Source organism: Ovis canadensis, chromosome 7 (genome assembly GCF_042477335.2).
Source record: "Ovis canadensis isolate MfBH-ARS-UI-01 breed Bighorn chromosome 7, ARS-UI_OviCan_v2, whole genome shotgun sequence".
NCBI classification, from domain to species: Eukaryota; Metazoa; Chordata; class Mammalia; order Artiodactyla; family Bovidae; genus Ovis; species Ovis canadensis.
Window position 1 is genome coordinate 22501941 of NC_091251.1, and position 20513 is coordinate 22522453.

General features: G+C 42.2%; 1 protein-coding gene across 1 annotated transcript in view; it reads right to left on the reverse strand.

Annotated features, from left to right (window-relative positions):
• Positions 1-20513, reverse strand: part of ARSB (arylsulfatase B) — a 166611-nt gene that overhangs the window by 118975 nt on the left and 27123 nt on the right. Inside the window, exon 5 of the mRNA XM_069595377.1 lies at positions 18858-19065. Coding sequence (XP_069451478.1) covers positions 18858-19065 — 208 coding nt within the window. The remainder of the gene's footprint in view (positions 1-18857; positions 19066-20513) is intronic.

Here is a 20513-nt window from a genome sequence, read left to right on the forward strand (position 1 = left end):
GAGACATTAAATGACAAGGCATCAGCTCTGGGACAGTTAAGATGAAGAAAGTTCCATACACAGGGAATTCAAGTTCAAAGGTGCTCTCTAACACCATGCTAGGGTGGGAGGATACATTATGCCAAAGTTTCTTTTAAATTAAAGACTATATTAACTATATTGCTAGTAAGTTATTTTTGTCAAGAAAAACATAAGCTCCATGATGACTGGCAATCAACCGCAAAGAAACTTCAAGTCAAATTTTACAATTATCGTCCCTTTTCTGTCATTATCTGTGCTACCCACCTACTAATTTCACTGAAATGTTTTTATAGGCTAGGATACACATCCATTTGAAATCTTTCCTTTGAATGTAACTGTGTGGAAAAGTGGCAAATTAAACTACAATGTTGAGTGAAGTCAAGGAAAACTGAATACTCTTCAACCAAATATGGCCCCAAATCAGTCAGTTTCTTAGAAACTTACAATGCAACAAACCAAAAGAAAGGCACAGTTCAGACTGTCTCCGCACTTCCTCATGCTGGCTCATCAGCTTCATGAGGCATCTTTTCAATCCTAAAGACAATTAATTCATAGTTTTTAACTGTAGGTTTGACTGAGGTATAGAGTAGATTCCTGAGTGAACAGATTTACTCTTTCTGTTCAGAAAGGGATCTCCTATGGAGCAACTAAATATTTCACGTGCACTTTCATCAAGGATTTCTGATGGTACTACTTGTAACTGAAACTACCAATACCAACATATTGTCACTTTTTAAAGTAAAGTGAACTTCCTTTATGTGGAATTAAACTTATGGAACCTTTATAGATATTCCCTTTCAGTTTATTGTAGACTGCTATCTAATTTGATTTTTATGGGCCATTAAGAGATATTTATGTGTGTGTGTTTCCTTAAACTTTCAGTGTTTTAAAATTTATTTTTATCTTTTGGCTGCATTGTGAAGCATGTGGAATCTTAGTTCCCTGATCAGGGATTGAACCCCTGTCCCTGTATTGGAAGCATGAAATCGTAACCACTGGACTGCCAGGGAAGCCCCCATGTATGTCTTTAAACTTTTAATTTTAGAATAGTTTTAGAGATACAGAAACGTGGCAAATGTAGCAGAGAGAGTTCCTGGACTTTTGGCTCCTGAACACAGCTACAGTGTTTGTACAACAACATGTCACCCAGGGATCACTACTGCGGTGTCCTGGTCAACTAGCGCAAAAAACTGAAAGCTCAGCTAGTGATAGTAAGAATAATGGTAGCTGAATTTACCAAATCCTTCCTTGCACCAGGCCTGATATCACAATGCATTACATGAGTTCTCATAATAGTCCCATGAGTAAGCATCATTCCCATTTTGCAGACTGATAGAATACTGATGCTCAGAAAAGTAATTTAGCCCCAGTTACCCAATTAGTAAGTCGTAGAAAGAGGATCTGAATTCAGGTTTGTCTGATTACAGAGCTTCTGCTCTGTCTTAACCACTTGCTACGCTGACTCTCCCGGAAGGGCCTCAAGGTCGCCACGTCCTCCGGTCCATTACAGATCAGACTCTGTCCCAACTTCAGAAGCCAGTCCTACAGGCAGCCTAGTCCCCTAGTCCTGGCTTTGCCCAGACCCGGCTTCCTAGCTTCTCCCTGTTCCCAACATGCCATCTTGATTTTCTGTATTGATTCTGTATTGATTTTCTGTAGGGGATTCGGTACTGACTGAAACTGGAGTCTCTGCTGGCACATTATGTGGCTCTATCAGTCGCCTGACTTGGGCAGCTGTTCTGCATGTGCTCAGCTGTGTCTGACTCTTTGTGACCCCAAGGACTGGAGCCCACCAGGCTCCTCTGTCCATGGGATTTTTCAGGCAAGAATACTGGAGTGGGTTGCTATTTCCTCCTCCCGAGGCTCTTCCTGACCCTCCGGAAGACTTGAGGGGTTGAACCCGAGTCTCCTGCCTCTCCTGCCTTGGCAGGAATATTCTTTGCCACTGAGCCAGAATTTGGGCAGCCTGTTGGAGCTAACATGTAATTTCAATTTTGATACATTCTTTTCAGTTGGAAGAAAATCTCAGTCCATTACTAAATTCCTGTGATGAGCCATGTCTGCCTAAGGCCAAGAACAGTAACAGAACACAAGGGCAACTTCAGGGAACAGACTGAATTGGAGTCAAAATAATAGCATGTAACTTTAAAAGCAAAGCATTGTCCTGATATGTCAACATTTAAAGTCATTTTTCTTTTCCAACCTGTTTCCTAGGTCTTACTGTTCACACACTGTATAGGAAAGATCCACTGACCAATATTTCTGCACTTGTAAACATGTGGTGGTGGTTTAGTCAATAATTCGTGTGCGACTCTTAGGACCCCATGGACTGTAGCCTGCTAGGCTCCTTTGTCCATGGGATTCTCCAGGCAAGAATACTGGAGTGGGTTGCCATTTCCTTCTCCAGGGGATCTTCCTGACCCAGGGCTTGAACCCATGTCTCCTGCATTGCAGGAGGTGGATTCTTTGCCACTAAGCCACCAGGAAAGTCACTTATAAACATACTCTCAAGAGTCCATACATTTTCAAGCCCCAAATGATTAAGGACCAAAGGCTGGCTGACTGGCTGGGAAAAGAGTTAACAAGGAAGAGACTGCTTAGGTCTGCTCTTTTCTGAGTCCTAAGGTTTGGTGCCCCTGGTTCTCACAACCCATCACGTCTTTCTCATTTACAATTCTCAGCAGGATCCCTTGTTGATGGTTACACAGACTGTTCATTAATCCACAGGAACATGGTTTCTGCAATCAGTGGAACCACTGATCTTGCCGAAGCTCCAAAATCAATCCGTGCTTTAAGACTGGGGAAAAGATTATCAACACAGGGACAGCCGTCTAAGAGAAAAAGTAAATAAGTGCTTGCAGAGAAAATAAATGCCGCTGGTTTTTAGCCATACACAGAGATAAGATTGATTAAATTCCTCAAGAAAGTGAGCTGGCAAATCAAGCAGTGGGAATGTGATGATGAAGGTTTCATAGCTTCATAGCAACTCAGCCTCCAAGAAGCCAGCAAAGAGGCCGAAATCTTTTTTTTTAATTGTTATTGGGGAGAAAGTAAGAGTACCAAGATTAAGAATTCAATTTATTGCTCTAACTTTCTAAACTTTGTATAAATAACTATATTATTGAAAAAAGCACAGTATAGAATTTAATAACAAGAAGTACCCCCTGAGAATAAGACATACCTCCTCACTGTTCAGAACAGCAAGTTCTGTTGTGGACAAAAGACTTGAGTACTCATGTGGCCCTGTGATTCTACGAACCTAGGACCTGGGATGCAAAACAAATGATCTAAGTTTTCAAATCATTTTTGTTACTGGTCACCTACAAGTTTTCAGCAAATCACCTCCCTTGGAGTCATAGCCCTATCATAACCCTTGGGACTGTATCTTTATTTACAAAAGAGACGATAATTATTTCTCATCTACCCCCAGAGAATTAGAGGACAATGGAGGCTACAACCAAGGGAACACTTTAAAGACCTTAAGAAGCAAAAGTTCCTGGTGGGGGACGTTGATAAGATTGGGAAGGCACACACATGTCGGGGCAGGGAGGACATGGAGAAATGTCTCTCTCTTTCTCTTCATCCTGCTGTGAACCTGAACTGCTCTTAAAAATTAAAATCTTACCAAAAAAAGCACTTCTAAAAAAAAACAAACAAAAACATTTTTCTTTTTTGGAAAAGATTACTTCTATTTTATAGAGAAATACTTCCTAATAGTGAACTTGTCCCACCCAAAAGATTCTATAATCTTAAAGAAAAAAAAAAAGCTTGCTGAAAATGGATACAGAGGCCTTGAGAGTTCATCTTCAATCTACATAAGTACTAATGATTAAGATTTCAAAGAAAACGTTAGACAGTATGGCTATTTAATAATATTATGATTCAAGATTCCATAATCCTATTTGTTCTATGTTGTAACAGTATTTCTTCTGGCACCACAGCAAACAAGTTGAATATTTGGGGTTTTCTTTAGAGCAGTTGGAGAACACTTTCTTTCCCCCTTTTGCCCCCATCACGTTGCGGCCTGCGTTTATAAAGCAGTAGTAGGGATGATCATGGTTCTTGTCCATGAGTCTATTTCTACGCTGAGACCCACTGGTGATATCGACTTCAAGCAGAAAGACTGCTTTCTTTCTTTACTCAACAGTCCAAGCCCTGGTTTAGGCAACTAAACGAATCACATCTTTGAGGGGAGCCACTGGGAGGCAATACCCTTCCTTCAGTGATGTTATCAATTGGTCAAGACTCTTTCTGGAAACATCTTCAAAGACAGTTTACGAGCCTCCTAAGCAAAATGGCCTCATCATTCCTGCCTCCAACGAAGGAGGTGAACAGACAAGCTCTCGCCTCGTAGAACTTCACAGTCTACTGTGTCCTCTTCCCATCTTAGCTTGGTGATTAAGAGAGAAAAATCTTCAATAAATAATCCCTGGGGCATTCCCACGAGGAATTAATTACTGAAAAGATTCAATCTAGAGCAACACTGTCCAACAGAAACATAACCCAAGCCACAGGTGTAATTGAAATTTTTTCTAGGGGCCACATTTCAAACAGGTAGAGTTATAATTAACTTTAATGATATATTTTGCTCAACCCAATATATTAAAGATATCAGCTTAACAGGTAATCAATATGAAAATTATTGAGATATTATTTTACATTCTTCTTTCATAACAAGTCTTTGAAGTTCAGTACTTCACACTTAGAGCACATCTCTGTTCAAATCAACCACATTTCAAATGCTCAGCAGCCTTCTGTGGCTAGCACAGATCCAGATCTTTTTCTTCTCCAAATAATGAAGGCTAGTGCACCATTTAGCATTAGGTTAACTGAGTTCTTCTCGGCATGTCCTTAATTCCTTTAACTTGTGAATGGATGGCCATGATATGAGAAGGCTGTCTATAGCACTGGGTAGAGATTGGTATTATGGCAAAAAGTTGTAACAAAGTCACTCTGACATGTGCCAGGAAAGATGGAAATTAAAAGAGAAATGGTAAAGGAAGGTCTAGGAGCTCCTTCACCCACCAACAATTTGGCCCGTTTGGCCTCTGAGATGCCCCTGTGGCTTGGAGAGGCTACATGTGGCTTTCTCAAAACTCGGGAAAGCCGGAGACAGTTTTGAAGGGGAGGGGTTTGCCCTTTCCCTTGCCTAGGAAAAACAGAGTCTGTGATCTAAATTGCTTAAACATTCACAACCCAAATATGCTCAAAACAAAGGAACAGCATGGGGCCAAGGACCTGGGGAGAGCAGGGAGCCAAAGGGGCTGGAGAAGCTGAGATAGGAATTTAGGGTTTAGGACCAGCAGGGGAGAAAGGAAAAGAAATTGAAGACTCAGGAAGTACCTCTGAAGACCCTTCATTCCATTATGCCAGCAGACCAAGGCAGCCAGGCCTCCCTGCATTCATTTTTATGCATGAAAAAAAATACATAAAATGCATTGACCAGATCTGTGCTCAAAGGTACAGTAAGTCCCTACATATGAACCTTCAAGTTGCAAACTTTCAAAGATGTAAGCATGTGTTCGCATGTGCGATCAAGTAAGTTAGTTCTATTTGAGGAAGCACTGTTAGTTTTTGAGGCACAGGACCCAGACGCAGAACAGTACATGAAGGCTACAGCAACCTTTCAGAATGCAACCCAGTGCTACCGTGTCACCTATGATGAGGAAAAAAGAGCTACTACCCAGATATCACTGGACTGATTTTTCAAGAGCGTAGATAGAATTGAATCCAGCAAGGAACCAGAACCTGCGCCATTAATGTCAGCATGAGTGAAACGGCAGTTTGCCCTCCCTCTCCTAGGCTTCCCCAGTAGCTCAGGTGGTAAAGAATCTGCCTGCAGTGTAGGAGACCCAGATTTGATCTGCAGGTCAGAAAGACCCCCTAGAGAAGGGAATGGCTACCTACACCAGTATTCTTGCCTGGAGAATTCCATGGACAGGGGAGCAGGCGGGCTACAGTCCATGGGTTCGCACAGAGTCAGACACGACTCAGCGACTTCACTTTCACCCCATCACCTGTTGCTGACCAGCCTTCAGCTCCACCACTGCCCCCACCCCCCCCTCTAGTCAATAACTCTTCTCGCCTGTTTACATGATGCCAACCACTGCATGCCAGCTGTTGCACTCGACTACTGTACTTGTCAAGGTACTGCACTGGAAGATTGCAAACGTTTTCTTTATTTCTTGTTTTTTAAATGTATTATTTGTGTGAAAAGTAGTATAAACCTTTTAAGGACAGTACTATATAGCCAACTGTGTTAGTTGGCTACCTTGCCTACCTTCATTGGACTTAGGAACAAACTAGACTTAAGAATGTGCTGTCAGAATGGACTTCGTTTGCATATAGACATACTGTCCTGCATGTCTGTGTGGGATGGAGGCACATCCTTTAAGACGAGCCACACCAACCACTGTCAAAATATGCTGTCCAGGACATACAGTGCCCAGTATCACACGGGGCTCGCTTACAGCTAAGCAAAACCCTCCGCCCTGTGGCCGAGGGCTGAACTGCTTGCCCCACCTCCCAGAGGAGAAGACCCAGCTCCTGCCCCAAGTTCCAGGTAAGGAGTAATGGGCAGTTTTTTGGTTTCTGGTTTTTTTTTTTTTTTTTGCAAATGAATGGAGCTGATCTCCTTTTAAGAATTCTAAATTCTTCCATTAAAGGTTAAAAGTGGAAACCTGAGATTCTGAACACTTATACAAAAAAAATCTGTAAAGTTCACTGTATTCTGTTCCTTAATGTGCCATTTTTTTAAATGTCAAAATGTTTTAAATGACTAACCAATTAAGTTAAATAATTTTCCCTCTATGGAGCAAAATGAACATTCCAGGAGCACACATCTAAGGTTCTGGATGTCCCTGTGAACACCAATGGAAAGGAGAGCGGACTGGCCTAGTCACATGCCCAGAACAGACCTTTGCTTCCCTCCTCCCCCCACTCATCTGCTCACACCACTCCGCATGCCCCAAACGTCCTGCCCTCTGCTTCCATTCACCCACCGATATCAATCATTCAAGCACAGTTTAATTTATATCCTTTCTCCTCACGGAGTTTCTCCTGCTGACCCTGATCCAGAGGCTCTTTTCCAAACTTCATCTTTCTGTTGCAGCCACTTGACCTTGAATCACTGGTAACTGTGTGTTGCTGGATCTCGAATACATGCACACTCCTCCACCTCCAAATATTTCCTGAGGTCTGTGCTAGGTACGGTGCTAAACCAGACTTTCTGTCTTCCACCAGCCATTCACACTGCCCTCTGTACCATTTCTCCTCACACAAAGCAGTTTCAGGCTGGTGATCAGGGAATAAACACAAATCCTTCTAGAGTACATGTCAGAGCCCCAGGCATGGGAAAGGACCTCTCCAAGCCTTACGCTTGCCTGGTCCCTGCCTTGCCCCTATAGTGAAACAGTGAAAGTTGCTCAGTCGTGTCCAACTTTTTGCGACCCCATGGACTAATGCACGGAATTCTCCAGTCCAGAATACTGGAGTGGGTAGCCATTCCCTTCTCCAGGGGACCTTCCCAACCTAGGGATCGAACCCAGGTCTCCAGCACTGTGGGCAGATTCTTTACCAGCTGAGCCACCAGGGAAGCCCACCTTGCCTCCAAGGGAATATGAAATTTATGTCTCTCATCTTTAGCTTCTGGTCTCCTCCGGATCAACACATTGTCCTAAATAAAACTGAGAGTCATGCATATCAACTGACTAATTCTTGTTTCAGGAAGATGATGAGACACTTGTTCAGGTGACCTCACCTGGTGACAGCCTGATGAACGCCACCCACCAGACACAAATCAAACCACTCCCTTCAGGGACTCCCAGAGGGGAGGTCTCACGTGCTGCACACAGGGCACGTGGGGGGACTGGATTTTCCACAGACTCCACCATTCAGCCTGCCCTATTACCTCCGGACTTGAGATGGACCTTCTAACAACCAAACATGACACCAAAGTAGGGTGCCGAAGCAGCACCATAAAGCCAGCATCCTCGGTCCAAACACAGCACTCCGGTCTCCCCTCCCCCAACTGCTTCTGCACCGCTGACTGACGTGTGTGCGTCAGTGTGCGTCAGCGTGGTCCCAGACCACAGGCTGTTCTGAAAACAGATGTAGCTTTAGGTTTTGTTGGTAGTCTCCACAGCAGTGAGTGCCATTTCTAATGTGTAAGTTTTTTGATGCTGTTTTCCTTTTTTTAAAAACTCTGCACAAATAAGAAAGTGTTCAGGAGTAGAAATGATAAAGGAAAACAAAATCAGTGTGTACGTAGAACAGCCACCCCAGGAGAGGTTGATTAGACGTGTCCCATACTGTGACAGGAAAATGGGAAAGGGATCTTAGAAAGCACAGTTGGTTAAGGGAGAAAACCGCCAGAAAGGAAGAAACCCGTGGTGCCAATAATCTCTGACATACCTTCTCATTGAGAAAACATGAAAAAAGAGCCCCCACGAGGCTAAGGATTGTTCTGTAAGAAGGGAGCAAGCCTGGAAGGCAGACTTCTGGGCACAACATTCTGTTGACGCTTGGGACCTAACTGCCAAAGTCAGCAAGAGAAGCGACGGGGATTTTTTCAAATATTTTATTATTATTGCTTTTAGGCCTGGTGGGGGGAAAAGTCTCATGCTTCTGAAAGCAAAGGATGAGCAGCCTGTCTGAGGCCCAGCACAGCAGGGCTATCTCCCGCAAAGAGCTTCAGCCCTGGTTCCCAGGGCCTCCTTGGAAGAGCACATCTCCTTAAACTCCTGGGCAGGGAGGAGACACAGCCTCTCCTCTGCTGCCTAAGGAAAACCACACAGCAATTACCGCATCGACACAAAGAGAGGAATCTGGGGCAGAACACTGGGAACGCTGGCCCTGCGGCCCTAGTTCTGGAGCAAATGCCTTGTCTCAGTATGTTCCGCACACATGCTCGGCAGTTACCACCGCCTCGAGGTGAGCCCCGCACACGGATGAAAACAGGGAAGAACCAGATTGGATTCCTCAGTGGCTAAAATTTCGCCACTCTCACTTTTGTGTGTGTTTTCTTAAAACAACTACTACAGAGTCAACCCCCATGACACGCTGGAAGACAAACTGCGCATCTTTTGTCTGTCAACGGAAAATACTGGTTCCTCCTTTGAAATCTGAATTTTTATCTTCCATCTATAATTAAAGACTGATTTTTAAACAACCCAGATGCAACACACCTGAAATACACTCTATTTTCTGCTGTCTCAGTGATTCCGAGGCCGCTTAGTCCCTTCTTTCATCCTCTGGTTGCCTGTTTGCGTCTGTAAGCGGGATGACCCGACTTTATTTCTGCCCCTCGGCCCTACTGTGAGTGTGGCTCCCACGTGATGCTTTCTATGCAGACTCTCTTTGTTGCCTTGCTTCGTCCCCCAGTACAGCCTGTCCAACCCAATACTCCCCTCACCTCCACAGGGGACTTTGGCTTTTGATGAACTTTGTGAGAGATGCACAGTATAGAAAATGGGTCCATTTTAAATGTGATCTTTAAAATGGAGTGTAAAACAAGAGGGAAAAGTAAACCCAAACACACTGGAAAGCTTGTAATTTAGTCAATAAACATGCTGATTTCAATTCATATTTTCCATTAATTATAAACTCAGGGAATGGCCACTTCTCATAGAAGTGTGAAAGTAAAGATTATGTTTCTCATGCTAAGAAATTCATAATATCAATAACATGATATTATAGTATATAAGCTGAATTATGATAAAACATCAAAGATCTGATAAACATAGGGATTAAGAAGCATCTTTGCCTTAGACCCTGGGCTTGTGATTCAGTGGTTCATCACAGATTCAGTGGTTTGCATTGTCTTACAAAGGTCAGACATCATTCTTGGGGCCTTTGGAATGTACTGATTATTATCTTTGCTCAATAAAATAATGGACAAATCTGTATGCATTACTACCTATTACTAAGAAAATCCTAAAGTGCCCCAACATGCTTTTAGCATGAACATTAATGTGACAGTTCTCAAGAGGTGAAGTGGGTTCATGACCTCTGGTGAGGGATAAAATGGCTCTTGTCTCAGAGTTTTGAGCTATGTGCTGTTATCTCCCTCTACGGTACTTGTGTTGAAAGCATTTGCAAAGAGAAAGTCGGTATGGATCCACTATATCACTTATTCACTTAACAGGTTTTCCTTAGCTTTGTCAGTAATGCAGTTAAGAGTGTGAAGAACCGAGTGAGACTGATTTGCCAGCATCAGATTACTTTGTTCCTGGCACCAAATTTCTATATTATTCACAAGTCTGCCAACTGCTTAAGTACATTTAAACTGAAGGAGTTCTCCATTTGTGAGGACCAGTTTTGAACGGAATTCAACATACGAGGGAGAAAGGGACATAAGATCTAGGGGAATTAGTTACGAATCTTTACTGCTCTATTTAAGACATTAAATCACACAGAATTTTGTGAAAGATCAGATAATAAATGTTGAAAGTTTAGGTTTGGGAATAAGTTACCCTGTTCAGGCAGACATGTGCAATGAAAGGATGTGGGCAGGGTTCCTCGATGCTGGTGTTACCAGTGTCCAGGTCAGGACACTTCTCCACTGTGCAAGGCTGCTCTGAGCACTACAGATGCCTGGCCTTCAAAAGTGACTTCACCTTCAAGTAACTATGACAACCCGAACCATTACTGCACACTTTCAGGTACTGTGGTCGACCCCCTCGCCCTAGTCTCAAATGGACTGTGGGTCCATGGCTATAGGGACAACACGGGTGCTCTGGCTGCGGGCTACACTCTCTCCAGCTCTTTGCAGACGCATCCCATTGCCTGTTAAAGGGGGGTGGCTCCATGGAAAGCTGTCACCAGCGCTGACAAAAGCTCTGAAAATGCAGCTGGACACAATCATCAACTTTCCTAGTATCAGGAGTCAACTGGTTCAAGCTCTCAGTGCATTTCTTGACTCTCTCCTTTCCACTCCATCCATTTTTCCTCTGCCTTTATTCAGCCCCTCCTCCTCCTCCTTCTAGCCTCTGCCATAATCTCCCCAAAGTTCTGCTGGTCTCCAACCATCCCCCACACCGATCCCAAGGTGAAAATCTGATCCTGTTTCAGACCTTTCAATGCCCCCCACTGCCTTCGCTGCCTTTGTGATTCCCCTCTGCAGGTACACAGGTCTCTTCTGAGCTGACTTATAGGTCACACTCCCTGTCCTCACATCTAGCCATCCCTGCCTTGCACTCTAGGCTCCAGCCCCACCAGACCTCCAACAGACAGCTCTCTCCTCTCTCCCCTTGGTCACAGTCCTCTCTCTCAGCTGTCCAATCTCTTCTTCGCCTGCACACTGCTTCTCTGGCCAACTCATAGCCAACCTTTCCATCTCTGAATGCCTCCCCAGATCCCCAGGCTCTGGTGAGATCTCTGAGCACTCTTCCACTGCATTGGAAGAGTATATGTGCTTGCCTGCTTCACTACAGTGCAAGATTCCTAAGGGCTGGAACCATATCTTATTCATCTTTCTATCTGCAATGACAGACCAGGTAAATAAATGAGTGATCGGCCAATCAGAATTTAACAGATAATGAAACTGAGGCCAGAGTCTACACCACTAATTGGCAGGAAAACTGGGATTTGAACTCTGATCATATTCTATCAAAGAGGGATTAGAAGGGTCATCCTTGTATAAAAAGAACAGAATATTACGTTTATAATAAGAAATTTTTGTTAATGCCATTCACTAATAATCACACATTGTAAAAAGAGTGTCATTAATCTATCAAGGATGTAATTTATATGCAGTAAAATTATATTTAAATTTTTCTTACTTTTTTCAAGAGTCTGTTTCTAGAAATGGGTGCATTTACCTGAAATGAAAACACCTAGGAGAGGTTGAACTTCAAACCCAGTTGGTTTCTGGAAAATATATGTATATATATATATATATATATATGTATATATATATTCTGGTAAATATATGTATATTACTGTATTTATGTATATTTTAGTTAAATTCCCAGGGTTTGTATAAGTTCCTTTAGATTAAAAGTTCTTAAATTTCTCTATAAGAAGAATTACCTGTATTACTGTTAAAGATGGAGATTCCTGGGCCCAGATCTAGAATCCATACTGGAGTCTAAGAAACTCCTTTTTAAAAAACGGAAGTGAAATTCACATGACATAAAATTAACCACTTCAGTGTGTCGAATCAGCGACACTTAGCACATTCACAGTGTTTGGCAGCCATCACCTGAGCAACTACATTTTTAATGAACACTCCAAGGGGGCAAGTGGTCCCCAGAAGGCAGACTGCACCTTAAGTGCTCGGATGAAGACAACAAGGAATGAGGGAGCCTCAGGGGCCTCCTTCAGACTATAAAGGAAGATTTTTAAAAGCGTCCTTAAACATCTAGACCTAAAAAGAAAACATGCCTTTGTCTCTCCCTTTCACTAAATAACATGTGATACGAAGAAGCTAGTGTATGTCAGGGTTTTCGACACTATCGGATTCAACGCTTATTTGTTTGAACATACCCAGTATTTTTATGCTTGGAAAGAAGGGCAGTGCCAAGTCAAGTAAAGTGAGAAAACTGGAAAAAATGAATCACTGCTTTATACCCAGCCAGATTCAGGCCTTGTTTCCTTGGGTTTTAATCACATTATTAAATTCCACTTCAGGCAAAGAAATTGTCAATAAACACAGAGAAGTCTCCAGAGGAGGAATTGCAAATTATGTTTGTCCTTATAGTCACACTCTCTCTAAATATAAGTGGAAATGGTTATTCTGATGTGAGTTAATATAAATATACAATAGCTGCAGAAAGATGTTGTGATCAATTGTTGCTTTCAAAGGTTTTAGAATCAGTTTTCCTAGTTTTAATCTATGATCTAGTTGCTCCAGAGTAAGTTCTAATTTTAGCTCATGTTACTCAGGATTAGACTTGTGTGAAGATTCCTGGAGTTTAATAACTATAAAGCTCAGCTCTGGTAACAGGGGCACAAGTTAAAATAGTATCTTCCTAATAGCTTCTAGTGCTGCTTCTCTTAACCAATATTCTGCTAACATAGACAGATCTAGGAAAGACTGAGGGCAGAAGGAGAAGAGGGCATCAGAGGATGAGATGGCTGGACAACATCACCGGTGCAACAGACATGAACGTGGGCAAACTGCGGGAGATGGTGATGGACAGGGAGGCCTGGGGTGCTGCAGTCCGTGGGGTTGCAAAGAGTCAGACACGACTGGGCCACTGAGCAACACAGACACAGAATAAGATGAACAACATCACATTGTCATGAGTTATAATAAGGTGAAAACTCATTACAAGGTAAGAAACCAGGTCTGACAGACAATCTATTCAAATGCCAGAGAGAACCCTGGAGAAATTTCCACAAGCTGTGCAGCTGGAATGAAGAAACAAACAAGGGCTGGTCTACCCTGGTTGCCTCATGACGCAGAGCCACCTACCTATCTGAAAAGAGGGACGAAGGCAGCCCAGGAGGGGAGGGGATGGTGCTAATTTTGGACATGACCAGAGAATTACTACCTCCTCAACTTTCTATCTGTAGTTAGAGATCACAGCTCCCTAGAACAGTGGGCAGAAGAAAGGGCCTGGCAGCGGGGCACACTACCCGGGCAAATGCCACTCTACTTAAGGCCCTGAAGGTATAGAGACAGGAAGAGTCTGGTGGTGGTGCCGAAGAACCAGGCAGCCCAAAGAGAGAAAAATACCAGTTAGGTCACTCAGGTTCACAAGAGTCGTGTAGAAGACTCAATGCCTGAAAAAGTGAAAGTCACGCAGCCATGTGCAACTCTTTATGACCCCACGGACTGTACGGTCCATGGAATTCTCCAGGCCAGAATACAGGGGTGGGTAGCCTTTCCCTTCTCCAGGGGATCTTCCCAACCCAGGGATCAAACCGGGGTCTCCTGCATTGCAGGCAGATTCTTTACCAGCTGAGCCAGAAGAGAAGCCCCCAGTGCCTGAAGGCCACTGGAAATAGAGTGAGTTGCGTGCAGCAACTTGACCTCAAGCTACAGATCTGAGAAGGAATTAATCAGGGGACAATGACCAGAGGCCCAAGAGACAGCCGTGCACTCTAGAGCCTCTGCTGCTTATACTTGGAAGAGTATATAGCGTAATCATTTACTATGGAAATAAAGGTGTTAGAAAAGCTCCATTGAGAAAGATTCAGGAAAAGCATGGGTTCTATGAATAGAAGTGCAGAAAGCTAAAAAGCAGAAATCAGGGACAAGAGGATGAGACAGAAGGGAAATGATGGCATGGAGAAGCACAACTGAGTACATTTAACAGGCAGCGGCCTCAAGTTGATCTGGGTTTGGATTCTTCTCTTCGGTTTGTGAGATGTGTGGCTCTTAGCCCATTTCAGTGCAAACAAAATGCCATGAACCTGGTGGCTTAAAAGAAAGCAGAAACGTATTTCTCACAGCTCTGGAAGCTGGGAAGTCCAAGATCAAGGCGCCAGGAGAGTCACGTCCTGATGAGACTCCTCTCGTTCCAGAGTCAACACCATCTCACTGTGTCCTCAGGTGGAGGAAGGCGCTACTGATCTCTCTGGTGCCTCCTTTAAGAAAACACTTATCCCATGCATGAGGTGTCCTCCTTCATGACCTAATGACCTCCCAAAGGCCCCACCTTCCAACACCATCGTATATGAATTTGAGGTGAATACAAACATTCAGACCATAGCATTAGTCTTGGGCAAATCACTTAACTAACTTTTGGTTTCTTCATTTATAAAATAGGAATAAAGAAACTTATTTCACAAGGCTGCTTTGAGTTTTAATGACCAACAATGAGAACGTACAGGCGAAATACTAGGACAGCCTGGGCATGCAGTAAATATTTAATAAACAGTAGTCATTATTATTACTAACAAGCTTAGAAGGAAAAAGAACTGAATGAGGCAAAGAAAGGATTGCAAAGATACTAAAAGCATAATTAATAATAATCTCCACTGAAGATACTAAACAGCAGAATTAAAACTGCAGAAATGTCGAACTGGTAATGCAGAAGAGCTCCAGAAGGCCGAGAAAAGGGATGAAAAACTAAGGCTGATGAAAGAAAAGCTGAGTCAGTAATTCAACTTCCTAATTAAAGACATTTTTGAGAAACAAATCAAGCAGAACAAAAGCAATAAGCTAAAATAAGGAACAAGGAAGACTTCCTGAAGTGAAAAATAACCTCAGCATTCAGATCAAAGGGCTCACTGTATTTCAGGCAAAATTAATTTTAAACTATTTTAAAGACCCACTCCCCCTAGATATAATTAAGCAAAAATGTAAACTATGGAGATCATTTTTCTAAGCCTTCTAAAAAGCTTCCAGGGGCCAGAAGGATCTTTCAAACAATCTGTAAAGTGTTCCAGAACATAGGAAAACATGTGAAAAGTCCAAAATATATCATGATATGTGTATAACCAATACAACAAAACCCAACAGAGAGAAAAGAAACCTCCTACTTCATTGTCACTTTTAAATTTATGCAAATATTCTAAATAAAACCATAGCAAACTGTAATTAGCAGTGAAATGAAAATACATGCATACTATAAAGTCGGACTTACCCAACAAGTAATCCAAGTCTTTGCCTAACCAGGCAAAGAGGCTGAAGTTGACTTTCTATGAAGACCTACAACAACTTCTAGAACTAATACCAAAAAAGATGTCCTTTTCATCCTAGGGGATTGTAATGCAAAAGTAGGAAGTCAAGAGATAGAGTAACAGGCAAGTTTGGCCTTGGAGTACAAGATGAAGCAGGGCAAAGGCTAACGGCGTTTTGCTAAGAGACTGGTCATAGGAAAAACCCTTTTCCAACAACCCAAGAGATGACTCTATACAAGGATATCACCAGATGGTCAACACCGAAATCAGACTGATTATGTTCTTTGCAGCCAAAGATGAAGAGACTCTATACAGTCAGTAAAAATAAGGCCCAGATCTGACTGTGGTTCAGATCATGAGCTCCTTACTGCAAAATTCAGGTTTAATTGAACAAAGTAGGGAAAACCACTAAGCCATTCAGGTGTGAAGTGAAAGTCACTTGGTCGTGTCCAACTCTTTGCAACCCCATAGACTATACAGTCCATGGAATTCTCCAGGCCAGAATATTGGAGTGGGTAGCCTATCCCTTCTACAGCAGATCTTCCCAACCCAGGAATCAAACAAGGGTCTCCTGCATTGCAGAAGGATTCTTTATGACCTATATCAAACCCTTTATGATTATACAGTGGAGGTGATGAGTAGATTCAATGGATTAGATCTGAGAGACAGAGTGTCTGAAGAACCATGGATGGAGGTTCATAACATGGTACAAGAGGCAGTGACCAAAACCATTCCAAAGAAAAAGAAACTCAAGAAGGCAAAGTGGTGGTCTGAGGGGGCTTTACAAATAGCTGAGGAAAGAAGAGAAGCAAAAGGCAAGGGAGGAAGGGAAAGGTATACCCAACTGAATGCAGAGTTCCAGAGAATAGTAAGGTGAGATAAGAAGTACTTCTTAAGTGAACTATGTTAAAAAAAACAGAGGAAAACAATAGAATTGGAAAGACTAGAGACCTCTTCAAGAAAACAAGATATCAAGGGAACATTTAACGCAAGGACAGGCATAAAGGACAGAAACAGTAAGGATCTAACAGAAGCAGAAGAGATTAAGAAGAAGTGGCAAGAATAAATAGAAGAATTATACAAAAAAGGTCTTAATGACCTGGATAACCATAATGGTGTGGTCATTCACTTAAAGTCAGACACTCTGGAGTGTGAAGTCAAGCGGGCCTTAGGAAGCATCACTACAAACAAAGATAGTGGAATTCCAGCTGAGCTATTTAAAATCCTAAAAGATAATGTTGTTAACGTGCTGCACTCAATATGCCAGCAACTTTGGAAAATTCAGCCATGGCCATAGGACTGGAAAAGGTCATTTTCCATTCCAATCTCAAAGAAGTGCAATGCCAAAGAATGTTCAAACTATTGTACAATTGTGCTCATTTCATGTGCTAGTAAGGTAATGCTCAAAGTCCTTCAAGCTAGGCTTCAGCAGGATGTGAACTGAGAACTGATTTATAAAATGCAGAAGAACCAGAGATCAAAATGCCAACATCCATTGGATTATGGAGAAAGCAAAGGAATTCCAGAAAAAACATCTGCTTCATTGACTATACTAAAGTCTTTGACTGTGTGGAGCACAACACACTGGAAAATTCTTAAATAGATGGGTATTCCAGACCACCTTACCTGTCTCCTCAGAAATGTGTATGCAGGTCAAGAAGCAACAGTTAGAACCAGATATGGAATAAATGACTGGTTCAAAACTGGGAAAGGAGTACAACAAGATTGTATATTGTCACCCTGCTTAATTAACTTATATACAGAGTAAATAATGCGAAATGCTGGGCTGGATGAAGCACAAGCTGGAATCAAGATTGCCGGGAGAAATAGCAATAACCTCAGATATGCGGATGATACACTCTAATGGCAGAAGTAAAGAAGGACTAAGGATCCTCTTGATGAGGGTGAAAGAGGAGAGTGAAAAAGCTGGCTTAAAACTCAGCATTCAAAAAACTAAGATCATGGGATCTGGTCCCATCACTTCATGGCAAGTAGATGGGGGAAGAGATGGAATCTGTGGCAGATTTTATTTTCTTGGGCTTCAAAATCACTGCAGATGGTGACTGCAGCCATGAAGTTAAAAGACACTTGCTGCTTGGAAGAAAAGCTATCACAAACCTACACAGCATATTAAAAAGCAGAGATATCACTTTGCTGACAAAGGTCCATATAGTCAAAGCTGTGGTTTTTTCCAGTAGTCATATATGGATGCGAGAGTTGGACCACAAAGAAGGCTGAGTGCCAATGAATTGATGCTTTTGAACTGTGGTGTTGGAGAAGACTCTTGAGAGTCCCTTGGACTGTAAGGACATCAAACCAGTCAATCCTAAAGGAAATCAACCCTGAATATTCATTGGAAGGACTGATGCTGAAGCTGAAGCTCCAATACTTTGGCCACCAATGTGAAGAGCTGACCCACTGGAAAATATCCTGATGCTGGGAAAGACTGAAGGCAAAAGGAGAAGGAGGTGGCAGAGGATGAGATGGTTTGATAGCATCACTGACTCAATGCACATGAATGTGAGCAAACTCAGGGAGATAATAGAAGACAGAGAAGGCTGGAGCGCTGCAGTCCACGGGGTCGCAAACAGTCAGACATGACTGAGCGACTGAACAAGGAGTCTAATGAGAAGAGGGGGAAAAACACACACTTAACAGATGAGAAATCAGAATGACCTTGCCGTAATGAAAACTATTTTCAAAAATTTTCTTTCTCCATTTTGTTTTTTCTATAGTCAACATGTATAACTTTATTGTCAGAAAATTTTAATATAAAAAAATCTATACTTGGAGACTTTAGCCCAAATTTAAATGGCTCCATTTAAGTGTTTTCATAATGTCACAAATCTTAATAATGTCACAATCTGTCTTGGCACTGACAAAGAGACCCCTGAGCCAGCGGAAGTCCTCTTCATAAAGGATGCCTGGTCTGTAGAGACTGCTGGGAACAAGTCACTCCAGGGACTCACTGCCCAGCTGCCCTGCATAGGAAGGATACCCACTCACACTTCCCCAGTTACTGAGAGCTTGTTTGCAAGTAAACTCTAAGAATAGTTTGATATCTGAAGGGAGAGGGAAGAAGGCTCATAATTCTTTGTTTCCTTAGACACATTTTTCTATCCATTATTACCATGTCTCCACTCTTGCAGGTAGCATTTATTTTAATAAGGAACTGCTAAATGTTCCAATTTATCTTCATTCCATTTATCGAATACCACGTCCTAAGCTTTGCCAAGAGATGATTTTCCTATTGACAGACTTACCTGTGGAGAAGATGAACACCGTGTTGTTCCAGAGCCCACGGCTTTCTAAGGCTGCGGTAACATTTCCCACTGCTTCATCCATAAGGGACGCCATTCCCGCATAGTAGCGCCTATTCTTGTCTTGGATAAAGTCATAGGGCTTCAGGTATTCCTCGGGGACCTGAAGGGGCTCATGGACAGACTGGAGAGCGAGGTAGAGAAACAGAGGCTGGAAAGAGAATGTGCACAAATCAGTTAGGCTTGGAAGCATGAAATATACAGAGAGAAGTCCAGATTCACTGGTTAATAAAAGTAATATTCAGACAACCTACAAACTGGGTTGAAAATATTTGTACATCATATATCTGATCAGGAATATGTAGCCAGAACATATTAAGAATTCTTACAGCTGGATAATAGAACTCGATCAACTCAATTACAAAAATGCGCAAAGAATTTGAATAGATATTTCTCCAAAGAAGACATACAAACAGCCAATAAGCACATGAAAAGATGCTCAACATCATTAGTCATCAGGGAAATACAAAAAAAAACCCACAGTGACATATTATTTCATACCCACTGAAGAAAAGAAAGAAAGCTAGTCACTCAGTAATGTCCGACTCTTTATGACCCCTCGGGCTCTAGCCCACCATGCTCCTCTGTCCATGGAATTCTCCAGGCAAGAATACTGGAGTGGGTTGCCATTTCTTACACTCACTAGGATGGTTTTAATTTGAAAAGTGGGAAATAAGAAGTGTGAGCGAGGATGCAGAAAAATTAAAACTCTTATTCACCGCTGACGGGAATGTAAAATGGTATAGCCAGTTTGAAAAACAACTTGGCAGTTCCTGAAGTTGTTAAACATAGAGTTACCATAGGAGCCAGCAATTTCCCCAGAGAGACAAAAGCATATATCCACACGCAAACTTGCACATGGATGGTCACAGTGGCATTATTCATAATAGGCCAAAAGTGGAAGCAAAGTGTCTACCAGATGATGAATGGATTAACAAAATGTGGTATATTTTCAGCAATCTACAGCAATGAAAGGAATATGATGCAGGCATAAAAGGAATGAAGTAGCGATACATCCTACAACATAGATGTCTCTTGAAAACATTAAGTGAAGGGAACCAATCACAAAGATCACATTTATATGGTTTCATTCATATAAAATGTCCAGAACAGGCAAGTCTATGGAGATAGAAAAAAGATTAGTGGTTGCCTGAAGCTGTCTGGATTTCTGAGGGAGAAGAGTGAAGAGTGATGGCTGACAGGTACAAGACTTCTTCCAGGAGCAGTGAAAATGTTTGAAACTTAGATTGTGGTAATGGTTGCACAGCTGTGAGTTTATTATTGAATTGTGTACTTTAAATGGGTGAACTTTATGAAAAAGCTTGAGTTCTAAAATGGCCTAGAAAGCTCTGATTCAAACAAATGTAAATAATAATACCAACAATTCTGTCTCATGCAATACTCAAAAACCACCTTGTTACAACCATTTGACAGGTAAGCTAACTGAGGCTTAGACAAGCTTTATGGCCTGCACAAATTCATATTAATTGCAAAGCAATTTCCTATTGGAAACTCCTATATTACTGTGTGGATATGTCCCCATAGATGGGTTAGCTTTCTGCTTTAGCTGGAAAATAAGTGACCACCTTTTAGGAGAGG